This window comes from Jaculus jaculus, chromosome X (assembly GCF_020740685.1).
Source record: "Jaculus jaculus isolate mJacJac1 chromosome X, mJacJac1.mat.Y.cur, whole genome shotgun sequence".
NCBI lineage: Eukaryota > Metazoa > Chordata > Mammalia > Rodentia > Dipodidae > Jaculus > Jaculus jaculus.
The window spans coordinates 4222491-4238996 of NC_059125.1; the positions used below are offsets into that span (position 1 = coordinate 4222491).

At 38.3% G+C, this 16506-nt stretch overlaps 1 protein-coding gene across 3 annotated transcripts in view; it reads right to left on the reverse strand.

Annotated features, from left to right (window-relative positions):
- The window catches only part of Cdkl5 (cyclin dependent kinase like 5), a 233979-nt gene that overhangs the window by 71527 nt on the left and 145946 nt on the right, over positions 1-16506 (reverse strand). For all 3 annotated transcript variants that reach the window (XM_045140408.1, XM_045140406.1, XM_045140407.1), the window contains one exon: positions 6452-6497. In XM_045140408.1, the coding sequence (XP_044996343.1) occupies positions 6452-6497 (46 nt within the window). The remainder of the gene's footprint in view (positions 1-6451; positions 6498-16506) is intronic.

Here is a 16506-nt window from a genome sequence, read left to right on the forward strand (position 1 = left end):
CAGCTGGTCAATTAATGTGGCCACACAGGATTGAATGCTGGTGCTACTGTTTCATATACCAAAAAAGACAAAGACCCTTCAGTCTTCAGAGATGAAAGACAAGTTAAAGGACAGGGGAAATTTAAGTGATCACAGAAGTTGCAAAATCATCACTAAATCTTAGAAGAATCCCTGAGGTTTGAAAAATAGATCTATTTGGACATGAAAAAGTATGGTAAAATCATGACTAGCCAGGATGCTCAGACTCAGTTAATCAAATTCTTTAATCAAACATTGGAAGTTTTTCCCAAGGCCATGTTATAGAGAATTCAGGCTCTTAAATTTTAAGACTTAAGTTGCTCATGCAGGGCTGTTGGTGGAGAATACTGGGAAGAGCCAGGATACATCAATACATCAAGAACAGAGACCCAACTGTCTATCATGAGATTGCTCATCTCCACCTCATCTTCCCAGGCCCAGAAACCACTACAGAGAAAGTGGTGACAAGAATACTATTCTTTTTTTTTTTTTTTTTGGTTTTTCGAGGTAGGGTCTCACTCTGGCTCAAGCTGACCTGGAATTCACTATGCAGTCTCAGGGTGGCCTCGAACTCACGGCGATCCTCCTACCTCTGCCTCCCGAGTGCTGGGATTAAAGGCGTGCGCCACCATGCCCGGCAAGAATACTATTCTTACAGCTAGTCTATAAAACAGTTCTAGGGAGATGGCAACAGCCATGGTTGTCTCTTAAACCTCATCAAAACAGAGATCCAGACTCTACAGAGAAAGCAATACTAAATCAGACCTCTATCTTACCTGCCAAGGCTCAGGGAACATTGCAGAAGAGGGGGCAGAAATATTATAAGAGCCTCAGGGTGGGTGGGCATAGCCTGGGGCACCATGTTCCCCCCACCAACATGTAGAGACTGAGGCCTCTTGGTTCCCAAAATGAATACCAATAACCCCACTGAAGAAGATCCTCAGCAGAATTGGGGCAGGGGTGAGGGGATCTAAGAGTATAACCTTTTATTTAAAAAAAAGTCAGTAAATAACAAAAAATTCAAAAAGTGAAACAGTTTCAGATTTTAGAAATTATGGGGTTTTGGAACATTTACATATGCATAAGGAGATACTGGGGAAAGAAACTAGATCTGAATACATAATTCATTTGTTTTATAAAATACCTTATATGCAGGCTGGAGAGATGGCTTTCATAGTTAAGGCACTTCTCTACAAAGCCTAAAGACCCATCCATGTTCAACACTTCAGATCTCACATAAGCCAGGCACACAAGGTGATGCACGTACACAAGATTGCACATGTGCACAAGATAGCACATGTGTCTGAAGTTCGACTGCAGTGGCTGGAGGCCCAAGCATGCCAATTCTCTCTCATAAGAAATTCCAAAAAATAACTTGTATGCATAAACTGAAGTGAGTTTATAAAATATTTTTAATATTTATATGCATAAAACAAAGTTTCATTGGGTAGAATTTTTTTTTTTTTTGTGGAGTGATGGCAGTTCTCAAAATGTTTTTGCTTTTGTACCATTTCAGATTTCGTATTTTTGGATTAGTGATCCTTAGCCTGCAGAACAATCTAACATAATAGAGTAAAAATGTGTGTGTGAGCTGGGTGTGATGGCACACGCCTTTAATCCCAACACTAGGGAGGCAGAGGTAGGAGGATAGCTGTGAGTTTGAGGCCAGCGATAGAGTGAGTTCCAGGTCAGCAAGGACCAGAGCGAGATCATACCTTGAAGAAAAAGAAATATCTGTACTAGGTTAAAAAATATATATCCAAATCTTAAAAAAGCATAAGGATAGAAAAACATGAACTGTTTTATACCATCATACGAACTAAGTGATAAGTATAGAGTGTTCCAGCATCTAGGCAAAAATAAGAATGAAATAACTTGGAAGAAAGACTAAGTGATCATTTGTTCCATCCTATGAGAAAAAGTAGGTAGAAAATAAACAGCAGCAAAATATAAAATGCAAGTTTTTCATGTACAAACAGAACCACCACCTGAACGCCCATGTGCACACGGACTGTTGTACAGCTCCCTGGAGTAAAGCCTTCGGCTCAGCAGCAAATAGAGAGGATCCCTTCCTCATCTTTCAAGGAGAGAATGAAAATTCCAAGGAGGCAAAAGGAAGATCCAAATACAAGTCAAAAAATAAATTCTAGGCCAGGCATGGTGGAGCATGCCATTAATCCCAGCACTTGGAAAGCTGAGGTAGGAGGATCACTGTGAGTTTGAGGCCACCTTGAGACTACATAGTGAATTCCAGGTCAGCCTGTGCTAGAGCGAGACCCTACCTCAAAACAAACAAAGAAATAAATAAATTCTGACCACAGGTTTTCCTATTGAAAGGGAAAACAGACAGTATTTTTAATGATCACTAGTTCAAAACTAGTTTAAGTCAGTGCTCCTAGATAATTTTAAAAATTTGGGATATCACACATTTGTACACATCTTTATGTATGAATAATGATCCAACAGTGATAAAAGATTATCATCTGAATACTAAAAATATCAACACACAAGACTAGAATTATAGGAAGGATAGTCAAATTAGGCTAAATTTATAAACTATACACAGCCTGAAAAGCATCTTCTACTAGTACCTTTTACTAGTACCTTTGTAGTCTGTGGTCTTTTTACTTCTTTTCAGAAGATCCAAATATCAAGCAGAAGTAATTCAATGGAAAATTCTGGTTGGTTAGGTATTTTATAACCAATGCTTCTCTGTGGAAACTTACATTCATAGACAACTTCATAAAACCATCATTCAGAGGTTGCCAAGAATCCTCTGAGACTTCAGATTTATGCTAATGTGTGAACAAGCAGAAGTCATTAAAACAAAAGAAAACTAATGGATGAAGTAATCTCAGATAAAAAAAAATTGTCATCACTCAAAACATTTCTTTTGGGAGGCAGCAAGAGGGACAACTGGGAATTGAACCTAAGGCCTCCTGTGCTATTCTACCACTGATCCATACCCCAGCCCAGGTTCCTTCTTGGTAGCAGTTTTTGTCCCCACTCAGAGTAACAAAGTCTTTCAGAAAAAATCATGTTCAAAGACATTCATAAATTTTTAGAGTACCGAACCACAGGCAAGCCAGGCACAGTGGTGCACATCTTTAATCCCAGCATTTGAGAGGCAGAGGTAGGAGGACTGCCATGAGTTCAAGGCCAGCCTGAGACTACCTAGTAAATTCCAAGTTAGCTTGGGCTACAGAGAGACCCTACCTCACCCCCCCCAAAAAAAGAAGAAGATAGGCAAAGATGCTGATAAATATCTGACAGAATTCTATCATTAATAATTAGAGAATAAAAACTTGAAAACCACAAAGGAATATTTAAAAAGAGAAATATGACAAAGCCTTTTATATACATTTCTATTGATCCAGTATAAAATTTTATTGTAAAAATTGTTCCTCCTAGCCAGGCATGGTGATGCATGCCTTTAATCTCAGCACTAGGGAGGCAGAGGTAGGAGGATTGCCATGAGTTTGAGCTCACCCTGAAACTCTACAGTGAATTCTAGGTCAGCCTGGGATAGAGCAAAACCCTATCTCGGACCCCCCTCACCCATAAAAATGCTCCTCCTGACCAAAACAGACTATTGGATTCTAATAACTAGTAGCTAGTTGCTATTATAACCTAAATCTTATTTACTAAAAAGCAAATATTTTTATAATTTTAGTTAAATTTTTCAAACTTAAGGTACCAATATAACCTTTTATTTGGAATGAAAACATGATTTCATTTTAAATGGTGATTGATTACTCAAGGCTAATAAGGACCTCTTGAAGTAAAAAAAAATGGTTTACCTTAAAATGTAATCTCAAAAATGTTTTACAGATATTTGTGGATAAAAAATGAGCTTAACAAGAGAATAGGAAAGTATCATAATTTTTCAAAACTAGCAGAAGGTAATATATATGCACAAAAAAAATCTCCCTTGATATCATCAGTTATAGAACACTTAATTAGCTCGAATGTCAGTCAGACCAAGGACAGATCCTATTTTAGTTTAACATTATTTTTATGGAAGTATTTTAGCTATCTCAACAATTTTTTTAAATGTTAGACTTAGAACAATCACTGCTAGAATACCCTATATTTTCAGAGTAAACAATAAAAGGGATGAATGGAAGGGTAATATCATTATGTCACTTTTTCTTAATATAGGCCTGCTTAAAATTTAAGATAATAAAACTGATTGGAATTAAATAGTTTACACGGGAGCTCAATGGACATCCTTACCTGTATGAAACTACTTATGTACATTTCATACTCCAAAAGGGCTGTTTACCACATATATTCCCTTTATCCTTTTGTTCATTTTTATTTATTTATTTGAGTGTGACAGAGAGAGAAAGAGACACACACACACAGAGAGAGAGAGAGAGAGAGAGAGAGCGAGAGAGAGAGAGAGAGAGAGAGAATGGGCACGCCAGGGCTTCCAGCCACTGCTAATCTGCTAATGAATTCCAGATGCATGCGCCCCCTTGTGCATCTGGCTAACATGGGTCCTGGGGACTCAAGCCTTGAACTGGGGTCCTTAGGCTTCACAGGCAAGTGCTTAACCGCTAAGCCATCTCTCCAGCCCCCTCCCTTTATCCTTTTGAGAAACTACTTTGGAATGAGGAAGATGGTCAAGATATAGAAGACAGTGTAAGATGTCCCAGGGTTCTAGGCCAGCCTGCGCTACGTAAGACATTCTTTAAAAAGCAAAATAAAAACTTTTTTTTTTTTTTGAGGTAGGGTCTCACTCTGGCCTAGTCTGACCTGGAATTCACTACATAGTCTCAGAGTGGCCCTGAACTCATAGTGATCCTCCTACCTCTACCTCCCGAGTGCTGGGATTAAAGGCGTGCACCACCACGCCCCGGCAAAACCTGTTTTTGATGACAATTATTACTTTGGGTGGTCAATGATGCTTCTTGCCACTGTGCCCTCAAAGATGAATGCACAGCCAGACGTCTCTACATGCATGCAAGGGTGGTACTTTGATCTAATGTTGCAACAACTGTTTTTAGATGATCACCATTTGTCTCTGTCATTAGCTCAAAGTCACTGCTCAAAGAGCCTATTTCCAGTGGTCTCACAGTGGGTTGCCTAGGGGCAACTGCTTCCATTAGACCACAGGACCAAAGGCACACAGTTTGAAGCATGTTCCCACCCAGAATAAGCTAAAAGCATTCTCCCAGTGCCTTCCTTTAAGACTGCCCTCACAATGGCCATTCAAGCTTCTGGTAATAGGCATGTGCTCCACAGAACCAGTACATCAGAGTTTGGTTACATCAAATGCTATTGAATCTATCCTAGGAGTCTTTTATTAGCAGGCCCTTTTTATTATTTCATGCTTTCTAAGTCACTGAGGTGAGGGTGATGAAACTGTTCATAAATATAGAAGATGATGTCTTACAGTGCTTATGAAGGTAGGCTATACCACCAATCCTTAGGCTTCCCATTAAATACAGAGGCTGATGCAATAAAGTAGTTTGTGATACTTTTTGCTTTAGTTACATAGTACAGTATGTGTTTGGACATTGGGTTAGGATGTAACATACATTTTGACAAGAAAAGTTTGAAACAATGCTACACAGATCTCATTCAAAGCTACACAGACTTTCATGATCACTTTCTCTACTATGACTACCTTTGGATGGACAACAGTCAAGATTTCAAAACTAATGAACTACTGAAATGCTTTACTTTAAACTTTACCCAGCACACAGTAATTTTTTTGTGTGTGTGGTTTTCGAGGTATGGTCTCACTCTAGCTCAGGCTGACATGGAATTCACTATGGAGCCTCAGGGTGGCCTCGAACTCACAGCAGTCCTCCTACCTCTGCCTCCCAAGTGCTGGGATTAAAGGCGTGTGCCACCACGCCAAGCTAATAATTTTAATATTACATTTGCAATGGTCTAGATATGTGATCAAGCCTCTCAAGAATGGTATTTCTTCTTAAAAAGCTCTCTTATTCTCTCAATGAATGAGGGCAAATATAAACGTACACCGAGAATGCATGCACACACGCTCCCAGTTATCTTTGGATTTCAAACCCTAACTAGCAGCTGACGATCACACCTATACAGAAACCTTTTATACCATTCACTATTTGTGTAAACTACAGAAGTATTTGCTTAAAAACAACTTTTTCATTTTACTCTATATGGAAACAATGCAGTTAAAAAGACCTTTATCCAGCCTTTGAAGAAAGAATTCCAATGTTATAACTTAAATCATCATGAATTTTCTAATATCATGAGATGTGAAAGGAAATATGATTCAAGCAACCTTGTTCAACTGCAGAGCCATCTCCCCAGCCCAAGAGATACATTTCAAAGCAAAGAATAATTTTCAATAAGTGATAATGACTAACTGACATTATGACTTTAAGATCTCAAGGACACATACATTTCATTTACCAATAAATAAAGAAAAAAATGCTACCTTCACTGTCTTTAAATTTCTTGATTGCCACAATTTCATGTGTTTCCTGCAAAAGAAAAGGCAGAAGGAAAGTCATTCTCCAGTGTTTTTCCAAATGGGGATCCTTATTGCCTAGGGATAGAATAGCAAAAACCCAAAGTACAAAGCTGGTCATCCTTTTCATTTCTTGGTCCTAAAGTTTTCTCTTACTACCCCTCAGACACAAGAAGGGAGGAGAACCAGAAAGGGGCAAGGAAAGGGAACAAGAGCAGACATGGTAACATAGATCCTAAGTCCCACATGTCAGTGCCTTGTCGTCAAAGCTGCACAATGTAAAAGCAGTACTAAAAAAGTATAAAGATATCCATAAATATTCATATGGCCTTTACTAACATTTTGGTATGCTTTCAAGTAATTTATCACAAACTAGAATCATAATATTATACATCTTATTTTATGTTATCTTTCTAGCACTTATAGTGTATAAATAACATTTTGACCTGTCAGTCATTTTTAAAGCTACCACTTATAGTGGATAGTTATTTACACAATCTATTGATGAGCATACTTCAATATCTGCACCTTCATTTCCAGAGAAAATTCTGCAGTGATACAGTCGATTCAAAGGGTATGAATGTTAAAAGTTTGTAATACATACTGCCAAACTGAGACTAAAACCACATCATATCACAGTTTCCTTTAGCAGTGATAAGAATACCCAGCCTCCAATCAGTGCCAAAACAACATGTAAGTACTTAAATATTTTTTAATTAGATGACATTAAAAGAAGTTTCCTAACATCATCTGGTAAATAAAATGGGAATTATCAGAGTAAATAATCTTACTAATTCATGGACAAAAACATATTGCCATAATATGTCCAGGTTGTCACAACTGAACTATTTAGGATTTTATTATTAAGGAATATAAGTCATTATTATTACATAATCAAATCTGATAAGGGCCTTTGTTATTATGGTCACCATTTTTATGTCCAAAGTTTTTACTTAATTAAGCTGATCATAGCTATTTATTCATATTTATGCACCTTGATATTTTATTGCTTCTGTTCCTGAAATCTTTATCCATTTGCAATTTACTTTAATATATAACAAGGTGATGTACTCTGGACTTAATACAGTTTCTAAATATTGAACCAATCAATCTTTCCAACCTGTTACATGTTGGCATCCTTACATACCCATACTAGATTTGCTTTCAGAATTTTCTAGTCATCCTTAATACACTGATCTGCTCTTATGCCAGAACCTGTTTCAATTATTGGGATGTTAAGCTTTTAAATTAATCTAGGGTTATAGATCCTGATTCTCAAATATCACCATATTAAATAAATTTAAGACTAGATTTTGGCTAGTAAATATAATTTCTAATTATACACATGTGGGTTGTGACATTTCATTTGTATTTTTTTACGTATTCAATTGTCTTCTCTGTTTATCAACAGTCTTTGCTTCCAACATTTTTTTCACATATTTGAGTGCCTGGTGGGCATTTAATGTTTTTGCTCTGCCACAATGCATCTCTGAATGGTTTTTGGAGGCAATATCCTAATTTCCTATCATCTGAACATTCTTACACATGCATGGGAAGTGGTATACAACTTTTGAGAATGGCTGGGTTTATAGCTCAGCGGTAAAGTGTTTGATTAGCATATATGATGCAGGAGGGAGGGAGGGGAACAAATTTTGGAGAAGGAAATTCTTACAAATACCCTGTAAACTTGTGTGTACCACCAACCCTGGAAAGTGCAACTCCCATGTCAATTCTACATTTGTATACGTATTAAATAAAACAACCTTAAAGAAGATAGGAGTCGTCAGGCATGGTGGAGCACACCTTTAATCCCAGCACTTGGTAGGAGGATCGCCATGAGTTCAAGGCCACTCTGAGACTACACAGTGAATTCTAGGTAAGCCTGGGTGAGAGCAGGACCCTACCTAAAAAAAAAAAAAAAAAGAAGAAGAAGAAGAAGATAGGAGTAGAGTGTTTAGCAACAAATCTACATATTAGATACTTTTCCAAGAGGAAGAAAATTAAAGGCTTTAAAAGAAGGCCTGCTGTTTTCTAACAAAGAAATTATAGTAAAAGCACTCAACACTCTAAATAAGGAATAATGACCTGACAGTCTCTGGAGTCAATTTTCATTTTTGTTCCAAAGTAGATAACTTATTTTTTCTGCCTAGGTACTACCAGAAATTTTCCTTGAAATATATTTTTAAAAATGGATTGTCTGACTATATCTAGAGGGGAGCATATATATTTGTGTTTTGAACTAATATCTGAAAGTCGCTAATATTACAATTTTTTTTCTTCTAATAATCTTAAACATTACTTCTACTCTTTAAAAATTTATTTATTTATTTATTTATTTGAGAGAGAGAGGCAGGCAGACAGAGGGAGGGAGAGGGGGGAAGAGAGAGAGAGAGAGAGAGAGAGAGAGAGAGAGAGAGAGAGAGAGAGAGAGAGCGCGCGAGCGAGCGCACAAGCGTGCAATGATGAGCCGGGGTCTCTTGCCACTGCAGACGAATTACAGAAGCATGCACCACTTTACATGGGTAATGAGGCCATCAGGCTGTGAAGCAAGTGCCCCCAACTGATGATCCACCTCTCCAACCTTCTATTCTTTTCAAGTATTTTCAACTATACACCTGATATCTTTTTTTTTATTTTTTATTATTATTTATTTATTTGAGAGTGATAGACACAGAGAGAAAGACAGATAGAGGGAGAGAGAGAGAATGGGCGCACCAGGGCCTCCAGCCTCTGCAAATGAACTCCAGACGCGTGCGCCCCCTTGTGCATCTGGCTAACGTGGGACCTGGGGAACCGAGCCTCGAACCAGAGTCCTTAGGCTTCACAGGCAAGCGCTTAACCGCTAAGCCATCTCTCCAGCCCACCTGATATCTTTTATGTGGATATTTTATAACTGGTCAATCTGTTTTGTTCACTATTACGTCACCAATGCCTAGAACAACAGACACATAGTAGGTGTCCATTAGTGAACATTTAATGAGTGAATTATTCAGTGCTATGTCAATTTTGTGCTTTATTTGCTCCGTTTTAGGTTTCTTCTTTCCTCATCTCAGTCAACTTCCTGCATTTGTTGCTTTATTCCAGCTTGCTTTACCCTATACAGGTCATGTACCCATGGTTCTCTTTCAGAAGACTAAGCAGATGTTTTGATCTTAACTTCCTTGTTACATAAAATCATATTTCAGGACTGGGTGTTACTGTAGGGTACTGATTTTTGTCAATTTTTATGTTAATTTTTATTTATTTATTTGAGAGCAACAGACACAAAGAGAAAGAGGCAGAGAGAGAGAATGGGCATGCCAGGGCTGCCAGACACTGCACACAAACTCCAGATGCATGTGACCCCTTGTACATCTGCCTAACGTGGGTCCTGGGAAATCGAGCCTCGAACCGGGGTCCTTAGGCTTCACAGGCAAGCGCTTAACCACGAAGCCATCTCTCCAGCCCGGAGGGTACTGATTTGACTTACTTTATCTTTTCATAGTCTCCCCCACCCCAACTCTTTTACCTCATGTTTACCAAGATGCAGAGACCTAGCAGTACTACAATTCAACAGCATAAAGGGCACTTGGGTTTCCAGTTACCTGACTTAGAATTTAAAACTTGGATTCTGATCAAACATCCTTTTCACTGGGGTTAGCCATCTAAGCTTGGACTGCAAGGGGAGCATGGGTCAATTGCTGCTTCCTGTGTTGGCTCTAGAGAGTACATTTTGTACCACTCACTGCCTCCTTCCACCACACTTCTCACTGAATGCTATATGCTTCTTCCAAAGCTTCTCTACTTCTTACCATACTGTCTTTGGGAAACTTTAGTCTTTGAAATGATTTAGAAATAGAGATGCTACTTGGGCCAGTGGGGAGACTGAAATTCTAGCTCCTTGGTGACATGGCTGCCTGTGGTCTGGCCTCTGTGGGCATGGGTATAAGTCTTTTTTTCCTCCCTTTGGATATTTTTGCCCAAGATCACAAAGTAGAATAAATAACATGGCATTTGAGATTGTTTTTATCTTTTAAGATTCATTCTTGTAACTGAAATTCTCCCTGGACTTTGTCAACAATCTTTGATCATTTCGTTGCATTTTTTTAATTTACAGAACTATTAAAGCGTTTGTTTTTCTTTTTTAAATATCTTTGTAAGTTCTTAGTGGAGAGGTAGGAGATGACATACCAAACTTTATTACTTGTCTGACTGCCACCCTGAGATAGTATACATAATGTAGGTGTAGACAAAGAGAAATACATGAAAAAATAACTGAAGTGCTTGTGCTTTAAGTTCAATTTATTTAGAAAAGCATGCCATTGCCCCCACAATGTCTGCAACAGAATCTCACCAGCTGTAGTTAGCACAAAAGACATCATTTGCTACTTGTTTCAATGTTTTGCTTTGTTTAAATAATGAAATTTTAAGCAATAAGTTAAGAATGTGATAAGATATATCTGTAATTTATTAGTGGCAATTACATACCTCATTCTTAAGTTCTACCTAAGAACTGGATTTACATTACTTTGGAATACAAAAATAAGGGTAACTTACAGTAAAGGTTCGTGGATTGCACTATCTTGATATTGAGGTATTTAACATTTCCGAGATTAAATTTTCTCAGGTAAGGGAAGGAAAAAAAAATCAAGCTGTATAGGGTGGCACATGACTGCAAATCCAGCACTTTCGAAATGGAGGTAGGAGGATCAGAAGTTCAAGGTCACCCTCAGCTACGCAGCAAGTTGCAGGGCCAGCCCGGGCTACATGAGCTCCATTCTCAAAAAGTCAAAAACAAGGGTTGGGGAGATTTCTCAGTGATTAAGGCACTTGCCTGAGAAGCCTATGGACCCAGGTTTGGTTCCCCAGTACCCACAGAAGGCAGATGCACAAGGTGGCACAAGCATCTGGAATTCTTTGCAGTGGCTGGAGGCCCTGGTACACCCATTCACTTTCTCTCTCTCTCTCTCTCTTGCTCTCGCTCTGTGTGTGTGTGTGTGTCTGTGTGTGTGTGTCTCTGTGTGTATGTCTCTTTCTCTAATAAAAATTAAAAAAAAAATCAGAGAATGAAAAATAAATGTTACCAGTAGTAACTAACACAAAAATATATAGAGAATCTATAGTTACCCCTGTATCAAGATCACCATTATTTTCTGTGCTAACCGAGAAAATACTAAAAACCAGAATTCTGAGTTTCATGGTACAGAGCATCATAATATGCCCCCAAATCACGTATCTAAGATATAGTAGAACTTAGATTTTAAACCCAGGTAGAGTGATTATAGATGCAATTCCTCAACCATGGCCATAGTACACTGCCTTTGCAAGCTATGTATACATATTCTGTGGAAAAAATAGATTCTAAAACATACACCCACATATATGTATATATAAACCCATAATGACATACACAGGAAGGAGGGATAATTCCTACTGGTTTTCTGAAAAATATTTTATTGCCAATAAGCATTTCCAAAGTTTTCTAATGGTATCTTGTTATACTGATGTTATTACTTATATAAAGAACAATGCAAACATTTTATTAGTTCCATGTTTATTACCTGACTTTATGGGAACATAAAAATATTTGCTTTTGGGCTGGAGAGATGGCCTAGTGGTTAAGCGCTTGCCTGTGAAGCCTAAGGACCCCAGTTTGAGGCTTGGTTCCCCAGGTCCCACGTTAGCCAGATGCACAAGGGGGCGCACGCGTCTGGAGTTCGTTTGCAGAGGCTGGAAGCCCTGGTGTGCCCATTCTCTCTCTCCCCCTCTATCTGTCTTTCTCTCTGTGTCTGTCGCTCTCAAATAAATAAATAAATAAATAAATAAATAAATAAATAAATAAATAAATAAATAAAATAAAATAAAATAAAATAAAATAAAATAAAATAAAATATTTGCTTTTTACATTACCAGTACATAGAATGGAAGTAAACTCAAGGACAAGTTACATTCCATAGCAGATTATAAGAGAGCTAATATTTGTCTGCCAAGTACTACAAACATACATGATATTATCCATGATATACAATAATAAAAGCAAGAGACTGTGATTTATGCTACTCATTGCTTAAAAATTAGCATGATTTGTGAATACTAAGAGTTTAATTTTCTGTTAGATTTAGGTATTTCAGACCAAATCAGGAAGTAAACAATTGATATAGCCAAGAAGAATAACATCTGAATTCATCAGCTAGTGTCTTCTGGGATTCTGTTGTATGCCACTATATATCAAATTATATCAAAAGGTTTACTAAATTTAAAATCCCAATGATTTTTTTTCTACACCTGTCACCTCTATTCCATCCTGTGACAAAAGTAGAGGTTATTTCCTCTAGCCTGGCAAAAATGAAGAGAGACTTATTATCACACATTTGCACCATCTGAGACATTCCCAGTGATAGAACACTCATGAGACTGCCAACTGGCTAATAGTTATGGGGTTTATTTATGTGTAGCAATCTCATTTCCAAGTCCTTGGGCCACTGGACTTTCCATAGTACTTAGAATGAAGTCTCTTTTGTTGTTGTTTTATTGAGGCAGGGTCTCACTCTAGCCCAGGCTGACCTCACACACACTGTGATCTTCCTACTTCAGCCTGGGATTAAAGATGTGAGTCACTACACCCACCTTTTTAAAATAAAATCTTGAAAAAAAATGTATCTATGAAGTCCAAGTTTCTGATAAGGTTGTAAGACTTCAGGCCCCTAGATAGTTGACATTTGAGTGTCCCAAAATATAAGGCACAAACAAACCTACACACCAAGCAAAGCTTTCTAAGTACTCTGAATATGACCTAGCATTTACTGTTACAATGGTTGAATATATCAACCTGAAAAGGCTGAAAATGTTAAAGGATGTACTAAGGGACCTTACTGTACATATGTCTTTTTTGTCTTTGTGGCCTATGGATGAAATCCAGAGCTTTGTGCAAGATAGGCAAGTACCCTACTATTGAGATACACCAACAGCCTGTGTGGGTACATTTTTGCATGTATGCTGTACCTCAATAAGGATGATTTAAGATGAATTTCCTAGGGCTGGGGCTGTTGCTCAGTGGTAGCAAATTCACCTATCATACAGAAAGCCCTGGGTTTAATCACCAATACCACAAAAAAAAACACTTAAAATTTCATACAGTAATGTACCTAATTAAGAAAAATAAAAATTAATAATATACTTCATAATTACAGATTAATACAAATTTAATTTTACTGCCCTTTGTCCATATTATGTACTAGTTGATTTCAACAACTAAAATCTCATTGTTAAGATGAAAACTGAACTATCCAGACAATTTTCCCCAGAACAAATCACAGAGCAAACAGCAACTCTTTTTAGTAGAAAGGGAGACAAGCAAGGCATAGTGGTTGAAGTTTGTGATTCCAGCTATTCAGAAGGCTGAGGAGGAAGGACTATGAGTTTGTGATCAGCCTGAGCCACACATCAAGACCCTATTTGAGAAAACAAAATGGGAGAGAGTAGAAGAGCGGATGACCTTTCGAAACAATCATTAACAGACCATATAAAATTTGAGAAATATTTTTCACATAGCCCACACTTTCATACATTATATACCTTCTTTTTATTTATTGGTTGACTTGAGCGCGACACAGAGAGAGAGAGAGAGAAAGAGGCAGAGAGACAGATAGAGAATGGGCATGCCAGGGCCTCTAGCCACTGCAAAGGACCTCCAGACGCATGCACCCCTTGTGCATCTGGCTAATGTGGGTCCTGGGGAATCAAGCCTCCAACCGGGGTCCTTAGGCTTGACAGGCAAGCGCTTAACTGCTAATCCATCTCTCCAGCCATTATGTACCTTCTTTGTACGTATGTATCTTGTATACAGCAAATTGAAACTGTGGTGTCAGCAAGCAAAGGAAAATTTTAAAGACTACACAGTACTGGTACCTATACAACTGCACTTCAGTCTAGTAAGATCAAAAATTTCCATCTGTACTGCAGTTATTGTGCAACTATGTTACCATTTAATTTTGCCCTTAGTTTATAACAATGAGGAGAAAATGAAAAAAATGAATGTTCCACGTCTACTGATCAAGTAATTCAGACCAACGTGGTATTAACTAGGCATGCCAAATGCAGGTAATCTACTATATCTCAATCAGACAATCACTGGACTTAAGCTATGTTCAACTGTGACCAAAGAATACCAAATTTAAATTGAGATGCAGCAAATACATCTTCAAAGTTTATCTTGTAGGAACAATAATTTGCTGTACTCCAAATGTGAGCTGTATGAAGAAAAGGTAGTTTTTCAACTTTCTCTGTGTTAACTTTGCTCCTGCTTCTTTCTTCGAGGTAGGGGCTCACTCCAACCTAGGCTAACTTGGAACTCACTCTGTAGCCCAGGCTGGCCTCTCACTCAAGGCACTCCTTCTCCCTCAGCCTCCCAAGTGCTGAGATTAAAGGTGTGAACTGCCATGCCCAGCCTAACCTTGCTTCTTAAGTGCTCACCTTGGCTTCAGATTGTATTCCATGGTCGGGACTCAGTCCTTTCTGATTAACAGTCCCCTGCACTTACCAAGATGACTGCTGTAGTTGTAATGGAGAACCCTTGTAGGCAGTTTCTTCCCCAAGTTCCAGAGGGGAGTAGCCATAAGCTTGCTCTGCCTTTTGCCTTCACTTGTAACACCCTTGCCCCCATACACCTCAAATTGCACTTTTCTGCAGTGGCAGTGCTGAGGAATGCCACCACATACCTGACATCATTTACCTACTCTAACTTGGCCTCTGCTTCCTATATTGTGTTATCATCTGAAAGGCTTATGCTTTATTTCTCCTTTAGTTCTTACAGGAAAATTGCCCACAGAGTGACATTTAGGCGACTTTCTCCCTTGGGGTTAAAAATAGAAGAAAAGATTAGGAGAGAAAAAAACAATTTACTGTCCAAAGATACACCAAATATTCCCATTAGACATAAAAAAATTTAGGAACTATGAAGAACAAAACAGAGCCTTCAAATTATGAAGTGATGATCAGCATAAAAAGAAATGCAAGGGCTGGAGGGATGGCTTAGTGGTTAAGGCACTTGCATGTGAAGCCCCAGGACCCTCCATAAGCCAGATGCACAATGTGGCACATGTGTTTGGAGTTAGTTTGCAGTGGCTAGAGGCCCTGGTGTGCCCATTCTCTCTCTCTCCTTATCTGCCTCTTTCTCTCAAATAGGGAATAAGTAAATTAAAGAAAAATACAAGCTGGGTATGGTGGTACATGCCTTTAGTCCCAGCACTTGGGAGGCAGAGGTAGGAGAATCATCGTGAGTTCCAGGTCAACCTGAGACTACATAGCGAATTCCAGGTCAGCCTGGGCTAGAGTGAGACCCTACATTGAAAAACAAACAAACAAAAATATATGGTTTGAATGAAGAGAAAAATGTATTGTCCTTTTAAACTAGTGTGTACAGCTTGTTACAGATTCCTTTGCTGACTGTACCTAACTGTCTTAAGGTGCTTTTCCAGTACATTATAGAGATAGCACTGAAGTTAGCATACTTCACTTTCGAAGTTCTCTGTGGGTTAACAATGTATGGAGGAAGAGATAACAATAACAAAGATAGAACAGAGCAAGAGGCTGCTGTTTCCTGTGAAGCCCTGATGAAAATAAGGCCCATGGGGGGGGGGTGTACATATTCACATGTTCTGCTAAAGTCAGAGTCAGAAGAGCTCAACTGGTTATATATCAGAGCTTAAGAAAAGACTGATTCTACTTTGCTATTATCCATCAACATGCTGACAAATCTCTCTCTCTCACACACACACACACAATCTATTAAGTCTGGGTTTTGGCAAATACCATACAACTCTAATATTTTATATTTTCTTATGAAATATTACAACAAGGTCTAGTAATAAGGCCAACACACCAACAATTAATTTTTTTCTAATTTATGAGACATATCTATAGGCTTTACAACAGAAATATGCTTAATGAAACTTTCAAGTTCAATGGAAACACACTACATACTGTATGATATTTTCAGTGCACAACCGCTATGACAGTGCCAAGATCAGAAAGACTGAGTATAG